The sequence below is a fragment of the Drosophila montana genome, unplaced genomic scaffold (genome assembly GCF_035044405.1).
Source record: "Drosophila montana isolate Dmon_TW-CO22-7 unplaced genomic scaffold, ASM3504440v1 contig_2159_1, whole genome shotgun sequence".
NCBI lineage: Eukaryota > Metazoa > Arthropoda > Insecta > Diptera > Drosophilidae > Drosophila > Drosophila montana.
This window is the reverse complement of record NW_026997059.1, coordinates 3,212-23,599: the sequence shown is the minus strand read 5'-3', so window position 1 is coordinate 23,599 and position 20,388 is coordinate 3,212. Positions and strand designations below refer to the sequence as shown.

At 34.8% G+C, this 20,388-nt stretch overlaps 1 protein-coding gene and 1 long non-coding RNA gene across 2 annotated transcripts; one reads left to right on the top strand and one right to left on the bottom strand.

Moving 5' to 3' along the window:
* Window positions 1-256: 256 nt before the first annotated feature.
* On the bottom strand, window positions 257-14,596 carry RnrL (Ribonucleoside diphosphate reductase large subunit). The gene is made up of 4 exons (XM_064680672.1): window positions 14,444-14,596; window positions 14,298-14,386; window positions 11,978-12,155; window positions 257-2,488 (listed from the first exon to the last, which is right to left on the bottom strand). Exons 1-4 carry the CDS (start codon window positions 14,493-14,495, stop codon window positions 351-353), a joined length of 2,457 nt encoding a protein of 818 aa, XP_064536742.1. The 5' UTR covers window positions 14,496-14,596; the 3' UTR covers window positions 257-350.
* A 491-nt stretch (window positions 14,597-15,087) lies between these two features.
* On the top strand, window positions 15,088-19,201 carry LOC135427266 (uncharacterized). Its single transcript, XR_010436017.1, has 3 exons — window positions 15,088-15,102; window positions 18,555-18,819; window positions 18,905-19,201. It is a non-coding gene; the product is annotated as an uncharacterized LOC135427266 (long non-coding RNA).
* The last annotated feature ends 1,187 nt before the right edge of the window (window positions 19,202-20,388 follow it).

Sequence of the window (20,388 nt, the reverse complement as noted above, 5' to 3'; positions counted from 1 at the left end):
TCTTATAGTTTCTGAGGTCCTTGCGTTCATACATACGGACGGACAGACGGACATGGCTAGATCGACTCGGCTGTTGATGCTGATCAAGAATATATATACTTTATGGAATCGGATATGCTTCCTTCTGCCTGTTATATACATTTGCACAAATACATTATACCCTTTTTACCCATTTTCAATGGGTTCAGGGTATAAAAATCAATAACTATAATTTTCTATATATTTTAAGCAAATAAAACAAAAATTTAAAAGCGTATAGATTATGAAAATTAAAATAAGTATTATTTATTATAAGAAACTTCTTTTTACTTATAGATGTGAGCGAATAACAATAGGTAGTCTAAATATTATTAGGATCCACAAGATAAACATGCATCCTTGTTTTCGAGGGAACAAATCATTTCTGCCATTCTACGCTCTCGTTCTATATCCGACTCGTTTGTGTTGCCCATTTCTATCGAAGTATGTTGGTCAACTAAGTTCTGTTCATTAATTTCCATTACAGACACATTTTTGTCTACAGTAAATTGTATAGCATTTGCAGCTGGTTTTGTGCGAAGATAATACATTCCTGTTTTAAGGCCCGCTTTCCAGGAGTAAAAGTGGATTGATGTTAATTTTCCATAGTTTGGCTCAGCAACATGAATATTAAAAGATTGACTTTGATCAATAAACGCCCCTCTATCAGCCGCCATTTTAATAGTTGACTTTACCGATATCTCCCATACGGTTTTGTACAAATCCCGGATTTCCTCGGGTATAGATTCTATGTTTTGTATAGAGCCTCGGCTTGCGATAATTTGATTTTTCATCTCATCATCCCACAAATCAAGCTCCGTTAAATCACGCAGTAAATGAGGATTTACTACTTGAAACTCACCGGACAATACTCGTCTTGTATAAATGTTGGAAGTGTAGGGCTCGAACGACTCATTGTTGCCCATTATTTGCGCAGTGGATGCTGTAGGCATGGGAGCAACTAGCAAAGAGTTTCTGACACCGTGCTGTTTTATGGACCTTTTAAGATTATCCCAGTCCCAAAGATCTGTTGGTGATCTGTTCCACATATCATACTGCAAAATTCCTTTGCTTACTGGACTTCCAATATAGGTTTCATACGGACCATCCTTCTGGGACAATTCACAACTAGCTTCCAAAGCTCCAAAGTAAATAGTTTCAAATATTTGCTGATTTAAAAGAGATGCTTCTTCGCTTTCATACGGAAACCTCATTAAAATTAATGCATCTGCAAACCCTTGAATACCAATACCAATAGGGCGATGCCGTAAATTTGATTTTTTTGCCTCTGGCAAAGGATAGTAGTTTATATCAATTATTTTATTCAAGTTTTTGGTAACAATTTTAGTTACTTCTCTCAGTTTTTTGAAGTCGTAAGTTTTTTCGGCCGTCACAAACATGTTTAGTGCTATTGATGCTAAATTACATACAGCTATTTCGTCTGGTGCTGAATACTCAACAATTTCCGTGCATAAATTACTGCATTTTATAGTTCCAACATTTTGTTGATTGCTTTTTCTGTTACACGAATCTTTAAAAAGCATGTAAGGGGTACCAGTCTCCACTTGAGATTCGATTATGGCAAACCAAAGAGATTGAGCTTTAACAATTCGATTCTGTCGCCCTTCTTTTTCATATTTGACATATAGTTTTTCAAAATCTTCACCCCAAACATCTTGCAGACCGGGACATTTGTGTGGACACATCAAAGACCAATCCTCGTTGGCTTCAACCCGCTTCATAAAGAGATCAGGAATCCACAAGGCATAAAACAGATCCCGGGCCCGATGTTCCTCTTTCCCAGTATTTTTTTTAAGATCTAAAAATTCAAACACGTCTGAATGCCAAGGCTCCAGATAAATGGCAAATGCACCTGGTCTTTTACCACCACCCTGATCGACATAGCGCGCCACGTTGTTAAATACTCTGAGCATTGGTACCAAGCCATTTGAAGTACCATTTGTGCCGGAAATAGAGGTGCCCTTTGCTCGAATACAATGAACATTAAGACCAATGCCTCCTGCCGATTTGGAGATCATTGCGCACTGCTCAACTGTTTTAAATATTCCTTCAATAGAATCCGATGCCATTGTTAAAAGAAAACATGATGATAATTGAGGACGATTTGTGGCAGCAGCAAAAAGCGTTGGTGATGCATGGGTAAAAAAACGTTCCGACAGTAAATTATATGTTTCAATCGCAGAATCAATATCATCACCATGTATACCAATTGCGACACGCATTAGCATGTGCTGTGGTCGTTCCGCTATTTTGCCATTAATTTTAAGCAAATATGATCGCTCAAGTGTCTTAAATCCAAAATAATTATATCCAAAATCACGATCATAAATTATTGCAGAGTTCAAGCGGTCTGAATTCTTTGCAACAATGTTGTAATGATATTCAGACACCATAGGTGATGTCTCATTAGTTTCCTTGTTAACGTGCTTATATAGATCTTCAAAGACATCTGAAAAGAAACAATTATACAAATAAGCTAAAAATCGTTCATTTTGCATTTTGAAATGATTTAAGTAATGATCTCGCGTGATTGAGTGACTATGACTATAAGCTCTGTACACAACCCTGAAAACATAACCTTTATTTGACAAGATTATTAACCACACAACATATAGATGTGACAGCTAGAAGATAAATTGGTAACCATTCATTTTCTGTAGATGCTGTAGAGAGCATATGCCTTGTGTGACACAACGGCATCGCTGTTTTTTAATTCGCCCCCACTACAGGAAACTGCTTTGCCTATGTGTCTCTCAGTGCTCTCTCATTAATTTTTAATTGTCATTTAAATGTATGTGTGTGTATGTGTCTGCTCAAACAAAAAGGCGCACAAATTGAATTTTCTCAAATTTATGTGCCTTAGGTTTCCTGCCTATCATTCACAAAAAGCATATGGCTCTGTAACTTTCTTGCATTTTAGTCGATGCTGTCTTTTTTATATGTTGTATGGTTAGTGATAAGACTAAAATGACATTGCAAAAACTTCATTGACGGCATTGTTAGTAAAATATATTGGAAGCCATACGAGACTCTCCTTAGGACATACCGCATGACCCATCAGCAACTTGTAATGATGTTTTATTTTTACCTATTTTTTAAATTTGTCTATAATCCTATTGAGCTGTGTAGAGCACAATTACTCTAAACTCATTAAATGGATATTGATGTATGTTCTCGATTGTCAGTGATGAAAGAACAGTGCAAAAACAGCATGGTATCAGCCATGGTATTAGTAAGAATAATAATAAAAAATAATATTCAACAGTTTAGTATTTTTTTTTAAAGTAATCAACTTAACAAATTACATTTTAGCTTTAAGAAATTGAAAGAAATAGATAGGAAAAGATAGAGAAGGTGGTTACCTAAAATGACCGGAAATTGAATTTATCTAAAACAACAAAATGTACTGTACTGAAGGTACAAGGTAACTTGAGGCGGTGAATAATATCCAAAATATGTTCGGTAAACTAATATTTTTCAACACCATAAAAGTCAATTAGCACGCACATGAGTACAAATTTGTATAATATAATTTAGATGTTGCTTATAAACTTAGGTGTCAACAGAAGTGATTTATGATTAAGTGATATAAATATGATTAAGTGATAAAGATACAAAATGCAACCAAAACAGATTTTTGAGTGTCAACACTTAATATTAAGACTAGGTCAATCCCTATCTAAACAACGCCTAAAATAACTTCAAACGGGGAATGTTTTTTTTAACTGAGAATCTCAGTGCAATAAGGCGCAGTAGGCTTTACCGGCAATTAATATCGCGACAGCCCCTAATATTTTGATGAAGAATAGCTACAAGGTCTGAAGGCGGATTTAGTTATATGAGCCAGTGCTGGCTGATGCCTATTAGAAAGAAACTTAAAATCTGACTTCGTTTTATTGGACTCACCTCGTGAACAATCAGTGTGGAGGCCATAAAATTAGGATCACAAAAGATTGGGAACGACTTAGAGAAACATAAACTTGAAAAGTTATTATTTGTTGTTGATAAATTATACATAAAAATAGATACAGTAGAAGAAGATTAACTAGCAATCTTCTAAGTTATCGATTATCGGAACACTCGTAAAGCGCGGGCATCAGAAGGATCTATTAGTTTTGATCAAGATTATTTATACTTTAAGGGTTTGGAGAATATCTTCTGTCTGTTACAAAAATTTGCACTAATAGATTATACAATTGTCAGGGTATAAATAGACTGGACAAACGCCTTAACAGGGAAGCGCATAAATATAAATATTGCTAGCTTTTTTAAATAAGTAGAAAAAAGGTTTAAAGACAAAGAAAGACTATCAAAAAATCAAAGTGCAATTTAAGGACAATGAAGTCAAAGTGCAAAAAAGTAACCTACTATAATGGATCTCTAGTAAATTAAACGGATTTGCCGATTTGTCGAGGTTTCTTCCATAAATATATAGAATTGCGTACCTGTGCAATAATAACTATCTTCATAAAAAACCCACACAAATTGATTTTACTTTTATTTTTGCACAGTGTATGCTGGAGAGAAGTTTTTGTCTCAGCCGAGCAAGCGCCGATATTTGTTTGTCTGAATTATTCATGCATGAGTACACCATATATATACTATATATTTAAGGATATTTTTGTGCTTTCGCATAATATATGTTCACATTATAGATATGTTCAGAGATGCTAAGGTTTTGATTTTCTAACGTTGTTGGTTGGGAAACAATTAAAAGAAATTCCATGAATATGAAGATCGTATTAAAAATACTAATTTTCTAACAAGCCAACCTCAGTACACAAGAAAATAAGTGAATACACATTTGGGATAGATCATGGTTAGCGCAGGAAAACCAAAAAAAAGTAGTTTCTACGGAAGCAAAGGCCATAGCAATGAAAAGCTACGCATCCAAATATGCGTTGATGTGTGTATATTGACACACATGCAAACATAGTTGGTTGAACGGCTCTTATAGAGCCGAAGCTGAGAGTACATTATATTTTAAGCGTTTTCGCTCTTTAATCTGTACGGTACCGATTTCTTCTTCGTTCTCAATTATGTGAAAACCAAGCTCCATGTAAGCATTTTGTTGTATGGCGTTACTAGATTGATGAAAACTTCAGTGTTTATATTGTCTTTGGTCTGACGAATGTCTCTCAATGACGTCAACTAATTTACATGTTACTAACGTGAAAGATTTCGTCCAAAAGCTCAAAAATTACATTTTTCAGCCAGCTTTCTCCATTTTTCAATAACATTGAGTGGACCATCAATCAGCCGGATTGACGTTTACCTTTTGAAATTATATTTTCTGATTTATATTTTGTTTGGCCAAGCCAAACATTTACAACAATAGACCAGTTTCAATGAAGACCGACTGCTGAATCAGTCTTACACACGATTGCCTTAAGAAAAGCCAAGGTGTTCGAAACGAAATATACTCAAACGAAAATATCTGTCCACTTGGTCAAACATTGCATTACAAAATTATATTTCCCTAATCATGATTTAACGTGCTGCATCCAACCTCCCACCCACAGGGGGGGGGGGTCGTGAGAAACAAATCGCAAAGTACAAAAATAAATACAAAACATTTAGATAAAGTGAATGGATTATTGTGGCGACCAGCCACATAAGGCACACTCAAGAATGGGTCGTTCCAGAGATACAAAAAGCGTTTTTGTCGTGAAAACTTCTTTACCTAGGGAGGGCTTCTATAGAAAGTCATTTCCATTTATTTAAAACATTTAAGCTTTGAAAGATTAACTTGACACCAACACTGAAAGACATCAATGTCGGCTTGTAATAGATTAATGGAACCAGGAACCGTCATTGATGAATGAAAATACAGTGCAAAAAAAAATCTTTTTTAAATAATTTTATATATGTACATATATATATATATATATATATTTCAAAAATGATTTTATATATATATAAAAAATGATTTTATATATATATATAAAAAATGAATTTATATATATAAAATATGATTTTATATATATATAAAAAATGATTTTATATATATATATATATACATATGTGAAATAATTTTTGATGTCTTTCAGTGTTTGCGTCAAGTTAATAAGTCAATATATATACAGTATAATTTGCTTAGCTGCCTCGATACTTAGCTGCATCGGTAAGATAGCTGCCTGAAATTTTATTTTCGCTATAAGAGCTAATTTTGTATGAAATTAATTACGTTAAGTGCATCTAACTTAACAGCCTTTTGCACTTAAGCGCCTCCTATAGGCAGTAATTTTTTTTTGCCAATTTCTATGAATATAATGTAAGTTAACTGCGACATCCATGATCAGATGTGCTGATTTTTTTATTTGTTTTTCTTATGTATACAATAAACTGTTCAGAAATTAAATTAAATGTAATTTAAATACATAAAGTTAATAAAAACTATCAAATTAATTTATTTATCTTAGTACTGTTAAATAATATTCAGTGCAACTTAAAAAAGTCGAGGTTACTATGAAATCGATTCACTTTTAGGAAAAATAATAAATTAAGTTAGCTCCCTTTTTAGGATTTAGTGCCCCTTCGAGGCAGCTAAGCAAATTATACTGTATATATACATATATATAAAACACAAAATTTTAAAAACTATTATATATGTATATATTTTTTTTTTTTTTAATTTGTATATATATATATTAAATAATTTTTTAAAATTTTTGTTTTTTGTAACTGTGTATTTTTTGTCATCAGTGACGGTTACAGTTGCGAAGAAATAATAGCACCACTAAAAGACATTTTATTCTTGATAAAAAAAATGCAATTACTTCTGCGATTTTTTTAAACTATGATTTTTTTATATTGTTCGGTATTCCCCATAAACAAAAACAGTGTTACCGTTCTTCAAATTTCTGTCTAATTTTTTTTTGGGATTTTAAGAATAAAGCCCCCAAAATTGCCGAAAAATAGCACCATTAGCCTTTTTTTAAGTTAATCCTGTATATTTCGCGGAATTGCCTTTGTAGAAAGAACGTGTTTATTAGTTTTGACTAAGATTGAATTGTTTCTATCATAAAAGTTAATAATAATCATTACAATGGGACGTAACGCCTGCTCAGTTGCCTGACCTGAATCCCATCGAAAATCTGTGGTCCGACTTCAAGAAGGCAGTTGCTGCTTCCAAGCCAACCACTATCGGATCACTTTGGGAAGAAATTAAAGCATCTCGTGCCAAAATTCCCCTAAAACGATGCCAGGACTTAGTTGATTCCATGCCAAGACGTTGCGCAGCTGTTATTGCCAAAAAAAAGGACACTGTTCTGAATAATTAATGATAAACATAGATTTAGTATTAATAGTTCAAAATTGTTAACTAATGAATTCGTTATTTATTCAACATTTTTAAATTTTAATCCATTTTTGAAGTGTTGCTATTATTTTTTTCGCCTAATTTTATCAATTTCAGTAGTTCCTCAAATTACTTAAAAACCGTAAAAAAAACAGATGATTTTTTTTCCCAGGTTTGTAAGTCAGTTTACCTAAGTAAGTTTACCTAAAGTAAAAATCAAGCTGCAAAAAAAATTCTTCCCTCTGACGGTGTTGAACTCGCATCCTTCAACCGAACTACATTCCATCGCTTCAGACCTTCTATCCGTACCCCGGGCTGCACTTTTTTGGAACACCGAAAATGTAAGGGTATCTTCGGATCGCCGAAGATTTAATACCATTGTAGGTTTTCCGTTTTGCAGATATGTGGCAATAGAGAAGCTAATAAAATAAAAAGGTTTTCACACCAGAACTCACTATTTGATCGATCGCCCTCCTATGACAGCTATGTGATACAGTTGTCCGATATTGAAAAGATCAAGATATCTTGATCAACAAAAAAGTTTTCTATACTTTCAACCGATCGTTCCTATGGCATTTATATGATATAGTGGGCCGAACCGGCCGGTTCCGACATATTTACTGGCTGCAATATAGATGATAGCTTTAAAGCTGGGAGACTAGTTCGCGCAGAAACAGACGCAGATGTGGGTATATCAACTCGACTGTCGATACTGATCTAGATTATATACAACAAATATAAATAACGAAATGTAATAAAACCCTACCAATGTAAACATCCGAAGGACGGAACGTGGGAACTAAGATAGTTTTACTAACAATATTTGTAAGTCATTATCATTTGTCGTTTTGTCAATTGGTAACGTTAAAGACTTGCTGTAAACACACCTAGTATGAATGCAGAAGAACATTTAAGTGAACTGTCCCTACTAACCCCTTTTTCATCTCAAAAAATATAACTATCCAATTTGATCGCTAAAGTGGCTAGGCGAGTTGGATTATGGAGGAAGTCAGTAAAGATAATATTAAAAATATATGAAAGCTAACAAAATTCTCCAATACTTTTTGCCATTTTACATTCTAACTGTAACAAGATTATCGGCAAAGCTGCACTTAACTTTAGTTAAGTATTATTGTATTATTTACAATGCAGGTTTAGTAAAACAGTTTACAATCAAAAGATTTAAAAGATTCATTCATTGATTCTCGATAAGAATAATTGTTTGGATAATAAGGACGAAGCTCTACATACAATGACCAACTTTTACAGATATAAAACATTAGAGGTTTAAATAGCAGTCTGTCAAGTTTGTTAAGAAGACCATCAAACTTGCAAGAACTTTAGGGCAACACAATGAAGATGTTCTTGAGCGGCATCTATAATGTTGAAATACAGAATTACAAACAAATGGTACATAAAATAGATATGCCAATCAGCCACCATAGAAAATAAAACATTCACTTTCTCAATCCACACGTCTTTCTAATGAACAACAAAAAATTTCCTAATGCTATGCCGGACGACGAACAATGCCTTTCAATAGGCTTACAATCTTACCTATAGATAGAAATGGAAAACGTAGAAAAAATAATGGGACTAACTGAAAATATAACATTTTACGCAAATATCGATATTTTTGGCAACGAAAAAAGTAAAATACAATTCTTTCTTTTGACAGAATGAACCAAATAAAAATTCGAAAACCATAATTAATATACACGAAAATCATTTAACATTATTAAACAAGTAAGAGGCTCTAGTCGGGAGCTTCAGACTAGGTGATTTCAAAAACAATATAAACACTAAGATGAGTAACGTCATACAACAAAATTATACTATGCAGCTTAATTTTTTGAAAATTGACTACGAAAACGAAATCACTATCATAAAAACTAACAAAATTTATTTCTTTGCCAGCAAAAGCCAGTGCAGTGAATAACAACACATTGAAATATGCTGTTATGTATGTTTATTAACACATATACAAACATAATTGCTTGCACGGCTCTTATATTAGCCGAAGCTGAGAGTACATTCTATTTTTAGCTTTTCCGCTCTTTTAGCAGTAAGAGATTTTTAAAAAATCAAGCTGCATAGTATCATTTTGTTGTATGGCGTTACTCATCTTAGTGTTTATATTGTCTTTGGTGAGAACAATATCTTGTTTTCTTATTTAAAAGCACCCAATGAATACGAAATCAGGCAGCGCCAGTGTAGTTGCAAATGTTTTTTTCTTTTTTTTTCAAGTTTCGAGTTGATGCGCAGTAGCGAAAGGTCGTCCGAAAATGTGATTTACTGAGTAGATACTTCTATTACCGCTTTCAAATATCAAATATTTCTTGAAATTCACGGAAAATTGTCAAACCAGTTAAAAGCATTTTAATTTTTTTCTCTCATTTCAATAATATAACTTCAACTTTTTTTTTAAATATACCAGGATTTGTTGTTGTGTTATATATATGTAAATAACTTAAACCTAATATTTGGTAGGGTACCCTCTATTCTTAATGACTGCATCAAGCCGATTTGTGCATGGACAAAACAAATTTTCCAGTGTAGGATTGGTCAATTTTCGTCCACACTTCTTTCAACACCTCTTAGCTTGGATTTTGAGTTAATGTGGTGATTCCTGATCTTTTTTTCCAACATGTGCCAACAAGGCTCGATTGGATTTAAATCATTTTTTTTAAATATCAATATATAGACGATGGTCCATTACTCCCTCAATTATATCCAAGCTGCCACCCACCACCATGTTTAATTGTTTTAATAGTATTTTTGGGTTGTATGCCTCTCCAGCTCTACTCCACACTCGAAGCCGTCCATCTGAGCGATATATATTGTATTTAGACTCGTCCGAGAATATGACATTACGCCAAAACTCTGGAGGCGCATTTTGGTACTCTTTTGCGAAGTCTAAGCGTTTCTTTCTATTGACAGAGTTCACAAAAGGTTTTCGTCTGGGTGTGCGTGACTTGTACCCGGCATATACTACGGCCTTTCTAACCGTCTCGGGGTGCACTTGCTTCTGCCTTGACCGTAGAAGCTGTGAACTTATGTTATTTGCGCTTATAAATGGATCCGAGGCAACCATTCGCTTAATAGCCAACCGATCGCTGTTTGTCAAATTTTGTGGGCGGCCAGATTTTGCCTTATTTTCCACACGCCGTTCATATTTTACCCGTCCAATGACAGCTTGTACGGTAGAACGACTGCGACATATAACTTTCGCAATTTCTGCATAAGATTTTAGTTGCTTGACGTGCATATTTAAAATTAGCCGACGTTCCTCAATGCTTAAATATTTTCCAGGCACGTATTAAACAAATTTTTAAAAAAAATCCAAGAAACTTGCTTCCAAGATGTGCCCAAAATGCCTATGTACACATTCAAAAACTACCGTTACCTTTTTTACATTTCGTATGCAGCTTAAGTGCCTGAATAGTATGGTGTACCAAGACCATTGGAGCAAAAAACGTGCCTTTTTTTGTTTATAACTTTTATATTATTAAACATTTTGAATATATTTTTTTGTTAAAAAAAGTTAATTAATAGATAAAGAAAACTGCATTTAAACTTTTTTTGTTACTCTTCTGCAAGTTAGTTACTTTCGTTACCAAAGAATATTTAAGTCGCTGTACGAAGACATTATTTGTACACTGTATATGTGCAAATGTAAGGTTTGTATGGAATTTCGTGTTAACAAGAGGAAATAGCGACGTGGAGATATAATAACATATTAAAAACATTTTCCAGAGTGGGAAATAGGTGCGGACAATATACTCTCCAATAAATTAACATAATTCAAAATGCCACGTGGACTGCATTTATCGGAAACGTGGTTTTATAAGCGGCTTGCAGGAGGCCGGCACCACAATTGCCGAAATCGCTAAAAGAGTAAATCGACATAGAAATACGATTTCCAACTTTCTCAACAATGTCGATAATGGGCGATGTAAACGGGAAATTTCACGACTTGAGGTTCAAAAGGGCATGTCATGTATGGATTGGCATTTGCTGAAAAATATAAATTTTGTACCTATGTATTCCAGAAAGAAATTATTTGGGACGAGAAAAAAGAAAGTATCAATTGGATGGTCCTGACGGTTGCCATAACTATATAAATATTAATAAAAATAAACAAATATATAAATTAGATAGATTCTGACGGGAGAGCTCGACGCTTAGACATCTAAGTAACTCAAACTGTAGTCACGTTTGCAAATTTCACATATGCATGTGCGTACTAGGTGATGAATTTTGTATACAAACTTTGACTACGAATATCCCCAAAGGGTAGGACAAATTTTTCAAATCCTCTCTATGTATACACTTTCATCCTAAGAGAAAAATTTAGTAAATGTTTTAGCTTCAAAGCTCTGATGATTCACCAATCTGTCAGTCAGTCCGTATAGCTTTAGCTTTAACCATAATATTTTAAAATGTTTAAAATCTAAAAAAAAATTAAATTTTGCTTGTATATAAATTAATTTTTTTTTAATTTGCAAAAGTTAACGATTTGAGCCCCTAGATCACAGTCTTATCGAATTTTGTACATTATTATTATATATTCAAAATTTATACAGTTTAAAGCAAGGCAGAAAAAATAATTTTATATGCAAGTGTCTATACAATTACCTGAAAAAACTTTCTTTGTTTCCTTGTGAAGATTGGACACTGCAATTCTAGCAGCTAGAAGGGCATAGTCTGCATGATGGGTTGTTAAGCTGGCTGCTATCTCCGCTGCTAAATTATCAAGCTCCTGTGTTGTCACACCACAGTAAAGCCCGTTTATGACTTTAAGTGTAATTGAAACCTATTTTAAAACATTTAATATTCTTAAACATGAACGTGTATTCAATATGGTATATACATAAAATTAAAAAGGCTCTAGTCGGGAATAATCGACTAGGAAACCCTGAACCCACCGCCAAACTGGTGTAGCAAAAAAATTCGTTTCCCTTTATATAAAAAAAACAATTAAGAGGTTCTAGTCGGGAGCTCTCGACTAGGGGATACCCAGAACTCTCTTATTCCAACACCAAATGCAGCTCGCGCTACGCGCTCGTTTGCTTACTAGTAAAAAAAAAACAAATTAAAAAAAAAACCAGTAAGAGGTTCTAGTCGGGAGCTCCCGACTAGGGGATACCCTGAACTCTCTTCTTCCAACACCAAATGCAGCTCGCCCTACGCGCTCGATTGATTTAGTAGTAAAAAAAATAAAAATGAAAAGAAAAAAAAACTGCTCCCTTGGCAGGGTTCAAACTCGCAACTAACCGCACCACTTGCCGCTGCCTCTACTCAAGGGCCACACCAATAATTGAGCTTTAATGAGAAAAAAATCAATTTAAATAGCAGCACAGAAAACAGCAGCTATCAAAAACATTGCAATTGCAATGCTGTTGATAGAATTCAAAGCAGACGCGCATGAATGTGTGTGTGTACATGTATACAGAAATGCTTGGAATTTGCGCTTGTCGCTCCAAAGTCGAGGCCAGCAATAACATGATTTATTTAATAACTTCTGTGTTTCTTAACCGATCTTGATGAAATTTTCTACACCAACAATTTCAAGTCTCTAGCTCTTATAGGTTCTGAGATCGTTGCGTTCATACATACGGACATGGCTAGATCGATTTGGCTATTGATGCTCATCAAGAATATATGTATTCTATGGAGTCAGAGATGCTTCCTTCTGCCTGTTACATACATTTGCACAAATACTTTATACCCCTTTTACCCATTTTCAATGGGTTCAGGGTATAACAAGAGGTTCTAGTCGGGAGCTCCCGACTAGGGGACACCCTGAACCCTCTTTTTCCAACAGGCGATAGGTATAAAATTAAAGATACTTGATATATGTATATATACTATTCTAGAAGCTACATGTCAAGTTTGGTGACTAGCTCATATTATTTACCGAAATTGCTTAAAATAAACAGGATTTTGATATGGATTGTTATCAAAAATCGGAAACAAACGCGATCTGCGCGTGCACTAGGAGGACCTACAGCTAAAATTTCAAGTCTCTAGCTCTTATAGGTTCTGAAATCCTTGCTTTCATACATACGGATGAACGGACAGACAGACAGACATAGCTAGATCGACTCGGCTGTTGATGCTGATCAAGAATATATATACTTTATAGGGTCGGAGATGCTTCCTTCTGCCTGTTACATACATTTGTACAAATACATTATACCCCTTTTACCCATTTTCAATGGGTTCAGGGTATAAAAATCATGCTGATGAGAACATGCCTTTTGGTTGATCATTCATATCACGGCTATATGATATAGATACAGACTACTAGAGAAAGACGGACCTATGGAATGTTTCAAGACGATAGCTTTAAAACTGATACTTGCTCATACATATCTAAACAGACAGACAGGGCATGGCTATTTCAACTCGGCTGATATAGAGTATATATAGTTTATAGAGTCGGATGTATATCCTTCTATGCGATGCACATTCATGACAAAATTATAATTCCTTCTACAAGGGTATAAAAATGGAAGACCCCAAAAGAATAGCACGAAAATCTAAATTTGCCTTTTGTACACTGATGTGGAAAAGATAGATTTGACTTATCTTTGTATCAACGTCATAATTTTACTGTAAGCAATACATATTTCAAGTCAGTTTATAAACTTAACTTTTTTTATAATTTGTTAGTAAAATTTTGACTTAGATAACAAATTCATAAAGTTCATGACAACAAAATGCAAATGATGGACTTTTACAAATTTTGTCTAGATAATCGTAGACTAGGTTGTATGGGAACAGACTGACGGACATACATAGCTATATCAGCTCAACAGTAGTGACCGAAAATTGTTAAAAACTACGGGAGCAGAGGTTTCTCCTTTACGCTCTTAACAATTTCATAGGCAAATTTTATTTAAATGAATTTTTGTAGTTCTATAATTAGATCATGTGAAACTTAAATACTTACAGGATCAACAAAGTCCATATTTAAATTATAACATAGCTTCTGTACTCTAGATGTAATTTTATCAAAATGAATTTCCTCCTTCCTGCCATCTAAATGATAGAAAGTATGTTATTACCCATGCACAAATAAATATGCAAGTAATTCACCTCTTTTAATAACATATAATTTTTCGGGTTTGAGGGACTTTGACTTCGTCATCTTAAGTATTCACAGTTTTAGAAATCAAAATCGGCTTGCTTATTACACAAAAAATGGCGCCAAAATGTCTTGCTGTACCATTTTACACCGTTCGATAAATGCGAAACCATTAAACGATAAAAATGCATGCTTGACAAATATTTTGGTCTGTTTCAATAACTATTGAGAAAGTCAAGATAGCGTTCAGTAAACTACTCATACAAGAACTACTATATACAAGAACAATTATTATTGCTTTTATTATTATTGAAATTACTGCATAAATTGCATGTGAAATATTTTTTGTTTCTTCAAGTTTTTTAAGTAAAGTGTCATTTAAATATATACATGTAAGTTAAAAACATATACAAAAGTTGCTTCTTTTGTATGGAAAACGCAGACGACCAAATTAAAGAATAAAATCGTTATTTTGATTTTCCACTCTATGGACAAAAAACATATTAAGTTGCTATATATTCGCCTCTGTCCACTGAACACATTTCTTGAAAATTTCACATTTTTGCAAAATGTGTAAAATGCGGCCTGTACGTTCTCCCATAAGAAAACACATTTCATTCTCCCCGAGCAGTTTGATTTGTTGCGATGATATATTGATTTTGCGAAAAATGTGAATGTGTTCATCAGCATTAATTATAATTATAATAATAATTTTAAAATTTTAATAATCTGTGCGGCGCTTAGGTTAATAAAAAAACAACTCGATCAGCGGTTTATTTAAATAAGCGGAACTTTTGCCACTCGTTACCGAAAACCGGTGGAACACCAATATGTGAAACTTGAATATGTGACATTTTTAAGCCCAGTGGAGAAAGGCTATATGTTAATTAACAAGCACGCGACAAAGCAGCTGTGTTACATTCCGTTCAATTTTCAAATTAACAGATTATTGTTTTTGCTCACTCTTGCGATAAAAACCTGCCAGGAAATCAAGTAATAATTGTGCGGTGGTTTCTTCCATGGAACGTTTGTTTGGTAAATGTTCTCAGAAAATCGCTGTACAAATCCTGAAAAATATGATCAGTGATTGCCTCCTTGCCCCTGTAATTTTGTGATTTTATCTGGATCAGTGGATGGCAATTTTGACAGGCATACACTTATTTTTTTTTCATTGTTTAATTTACTTGGGTAATTGCGGCTTCGCAGAAAAAACCCGATCGGCATCCTGATGCTTCTCAATAAGTTTAATAGAATAGTTTCATCTCCGAAGTGAGATGCATTGCACTAGCAAAAGAAGTGCCTTATAATAAGGCCAGAAGCAATTGAGTAACCGGAGCTGTTGTAACTGTTTTCTTAAATTTCACACTTAGGACTTCGTTGTTCATTAGAAACTTATCAGTAATACATAGATATCGGCGTGATTTTAATTGAAGTGCCGATATCATCCTGCTGCGCCCAGAGAACTTATCACAACATGGTCTGTTCTCCTATTCGGAATGTTCTTTAACGCCTAATCTTTCCCGGACTCAGTCACGATGTTTCGCAGCCCCTAAAAATGTAAAGTACTGGTGACGCGAATGCCAGGAATTTCCTGCTCTCCTTTACCATATCGATCGACACTGGATCTAACAGGTGTTTCATTTAGCAATTATGATATCGATCAACCGATGGATTGATTGTTCACCAGTGGCGATACTCATATAGATGAATTTAAAAAAAACATATTAAAGCTGCCAAAATGTATTTGTATTTTAACGGCAAAACCAATTTCTTAATTAAGAAAAGTTTGGTGAGGCTTACAATACAAAAAAAATGTTAAGAGTTTTAATTTTGCTGCTCTTAGCAACTGTCCCATGAGTGCATGGAATACAAGCCAGTTTATACCGAATTACTGACAAATTTCTGGTTATCCTTGGTACTTCAGTCCCTGAAAAAAAGGCATTTTGTTATGGCAAGGTAAATTTTAAGTGAGTCCCGTAAATGCATATTGCCGAAAAGACTTTCAAAGTTTATATTTTTTTTTGCCGTTCCTGACTGCGCTTTTCACGCATTTATCACACTAACTCCGCGCTTAGCAGAAATTCCTCCGTCCTCTAAAAAGAGGGGGTTGACCGCTAAACACTTTTATAAGGTTTTTCCGGATTGTGGTTTACATTTTAAAAAGGTGCTATATCTAAAACCATCTGCAACCAACATACCTTTCTCTGCTCATCTTCACGACAATACAGCATCTACATGATTAAACTTGATATAATAACGATTTAGATTGCAATTTGCCGGTTTGATAGTCATCTGCTCTCCGAGCCTCCACTCGAAACAGTTAACCTTTATGATTACGCCAATTTCTTACCTGTTATGTTAGACTTTAATTTAAGCTACTATCGATAAAATAACTTATTAGCATGTAAATTGTCGCCCCTATACTTGTATGATGAAAATAGCTTAACACACGACTATTGAAATTACCCAAGTTAAATAAAATATAAAAACAAAAAACACTTTTTTATGCCGAGAGGATCAAGATTTTTGACATAGGCGCACTTGCCTTTCCTAACACAAATACTTTTACTTCGTGTCATTTTTCTTGACATTTTTTTAACTTCAATAGATGCGTTTATTATTGGGCAATGAATAAAAATAATAAAAATACGTTTCCTTTATTTGGGAAAACCATTCTCCAATTATAATAAAACAAACAAACAAAACAGATTTCAAACACTGCCAAAGGCAATGATTTGATTGTGCTTAGGTCAAGTTGGAAAGGTTCTTCTTCCGTCTTAATATGAACGCATAATCAACCTAAAACTTAGACTGACTTTTACGGGATACGATGTTGTTAGATGTTTGCTAGGCTATTGGTACTAGTTTTAGCCCGAACCTATATATACAGAACCTATTTACAATAAGTAGTTTTTGAGAACAGAAACCTGATCACAAAATTGGTGCATTTTGAAATTATTTATATTTGTCGTCGATGGTGAAGAGAAGTCGAAGCTGTCACTAGCGCGACGAGTGCGACGTCATAGAACACAATTAGTGCAAACAGCCCCTTAAAGATTGCAAATTTTTATGCAGGGGCGCTGAGAAAGGGGTCTATGCAACCCCACAGCCAGGGCCGTGGTGAGGAGGGAGAATTATGCAGCAACGGGATGCGCCGAAACTCCAGGGCACAATCTGCGTCGCGTGGTAAAATTGCTGGGTGGATTCTCGTTGCTTGCAGTGGGACGTTTGCAACACAAGCGGTGGCGAGACAGATTGTGCCAACTAACTTTATGGCGATGGTGTCGATACCGTCTGGTGACTGGAGAGGGGGGGAAATCTCCTGAACCTAGCGATAGAAACTTGATATCTGAGCCTCGGTGACAAAACACAAAAGAGCCTGGGATATTCTCCAAGTCTCCAGAAAGGTGAAAATTAATCACCGAGCCAATGATGGCAATGCAGCACCACCGCAGAGGTAGTCGCACGGGTCAATGATGCAGTAAACATTATAGCTTATTTAAGGATGCCAATATTGCCCATCTGATGAAGATTTTCGATATTCAGGGGCTTGCCTCTAAGCCCATTAGAGTTTTAGATGACTATTTTAAATCCGTAATTTAGCAACGTGGGGAAATGAAGTTAGAACAAAGGCGAAATTCGTCAGCAGGTGCAGTATCATTTCTGAGGTAAATGGGATTCTCGACATCTATTGGTCAAAACTCGATAACAACTTTGGGAACCTTACCACTTGGCGCTGTCTTGCTGCTATCTCCACAGCTTATCAAATCAGCTAAATAAAGTCCTTTTATACCGATCTCCAGAACCTGGGTACTTTTTAAATAACAACAACAGTAGGAAAGATAAAAAAAATTAACATCGAACAAAGCACAGATCCACTTAACTTGTCTAAACAGGATCGGCACCTCGCATTAATTTCTTTAAATCATAAAATGTAGCCCAATATGTATTCTTAAATGCTGATGCAGATATCCATAGATGCAATTATGATCAACACACAAACATCTGTGCGGCAACAGCACAGCGGCAACTTTTGTAATTAGCAGGAGCCAACATTAGACCTTTTGTAAATGTTTGCTTCAAAAGTCTTTCAGCAAAAACGTCCTTTTTCTCTTTTTTAAGGCATCGGTCAACGGACCAGATATGACCTACATAATTCTACTCTTGTGTTACATTTTTATATCACCTGCTTCTTTATATCAATGCGTCTACCACAAGAATGCAAAGAACAGTTGTGAGCGCTTCGGCAATGTGCCACAAGCCTACCAGTCGCGACAAAAAAATTAATCCCATGCTAAGGACATTAAGAAGATCATCCTTTGTCATGCGTCCCGGATCATCCTGCACACTGCTATGGGCTACCAGCTCGTGCCACATAAGCTTTCAGGTGAGTGCATCCGATGGCTGATCGGTATTTGTTTGGATATTATATATTGATTGATTGTGCATTGATTGTTTTTATTTATGTTCAGAATTATCAACGATATTAAAGCCGTGTGCTTCTTCACATTGGGCGTCACATTAGGAACTGTTTGTTCTCCTTGACCTACGCCGACAGGGTCAGGTATCGGTCCCGTCCCCAGCCCGCAATTCGCAACGTCAAAGTATATGTTGTAACCCTGCTTGTCAAGCAATCTGCACCAAACGGACATTATGCAAGACTTCAGCGAAAACAAACTACACAAATAAATCGCATACAGAGCTTTAACGTAACAGATAATATTGGAATATTACCTTACAATCGCACACAATTAAATAATAACACTTAGTTTTATTTTTATAATCGTTTTGATATTTATTATTTGGATTATTGAGCGCGTCAAGAAGCCCATTCAGAAGATCTACTACGAGTGAGGCTAAACGATATAAGCATTCCAGTATCAAGACTAAAGTATTTAAACAACAAAAGCCTTCTTGGTCACATTAACTTTTGTATGAATGAGTGCTTGCGTGAATTTTAGTGTTGTTAAAATATTATTTACAACACAGTTTTGTGAAACCAAATTTCATTCATTATTCCAACACTCATTATTTTAACAGATAACAATGTGAATCTAGGTTCCCGATTTCAGATACGCGATATTAGATACTTTTCCTGCGTTACATAAGTTTACTACATCTCCCTCATTCCGGTCATACTAATGATCCTATGACGCTTTCGACGATGATTCCTTTACCTTTTAACAATTATTTTCTGGGCATTTTTCTACATCAATACGCGAGTATAATTATTTTAAAATATAAAATAATTTATTTTTTTAACAGGGAAGCATTTTTTAATAATAGTAAAACAAAACAAGAGGTTCTAGTCGGGAGCTCCTGACTAGGGGATACAATGAACCCTCTTCTTCCAATGGTCGATAGGTATAAAATGAAAAATACTATATATATATATATACTATTTTAGAAGCTACATGTCAAGTTTGGTAATTCTTGCTCATATTATTTGCCGAAATTGCTCAAAAAACAGGATTTCGATAACGATTTTTATCGATTACTTGGAAACGGGGCAAGTTATCGAATATCGGAAACAAACTCGATCTGCGCGGGGACTAGGAGGACCTACAGCTAAAATTTCAAGCTCTAGCTCTTATAGGTTCTGAGATCCTTGCGTTCATACATACGGACGGACGGACTGACAGACGGGCTGACGGACAGACAGACAGACGGACATGGCTAGATCGACTCGGCCATTGATGCTGATTAAGAATATATATACTTTATGGGGTCGGAGATGCTTCCTTCTGCCTGTTACATACATTTGCACAAATAAAATATACCCTCTTTACCCATTTTCAATGGGTTCAGGGTATAAAAATACAAATGAGAACTCGTTCAACGGCTATTACCAAATGCCGATTGAAGCAACAATAACATATGTGATTTTTATATATTAAATTATTATATATATTAATATGTAGGCAAACGATTTTGTGCGGGTTTCGAAAAATCTCCA

Bases quoted from the DNA above. Each gene is read 5' to 3' on its own strand.
- RnrL (XM_064680672.1), bottom strand. From the start codon at position 14,495: ATGACGAAGTCAAAGTCCCTCAAACCCGAAAAATTATATGTTATTAAA. The intron at 14,387-14,443 runs GTGAATTACTTG...TCTATCATTTAG, and splicing joins ATTATATGTTATTAAAAGAG to ATGGCAGGAAGGAGGAAATT. The intron at 2,489-11,977 runs GTAATTGTATAG...GTTTCTTTTCAG, and splicing joins AACAAAGAAAGTTTTTTCAG to ATGTCTTTGAAGATCTATAT.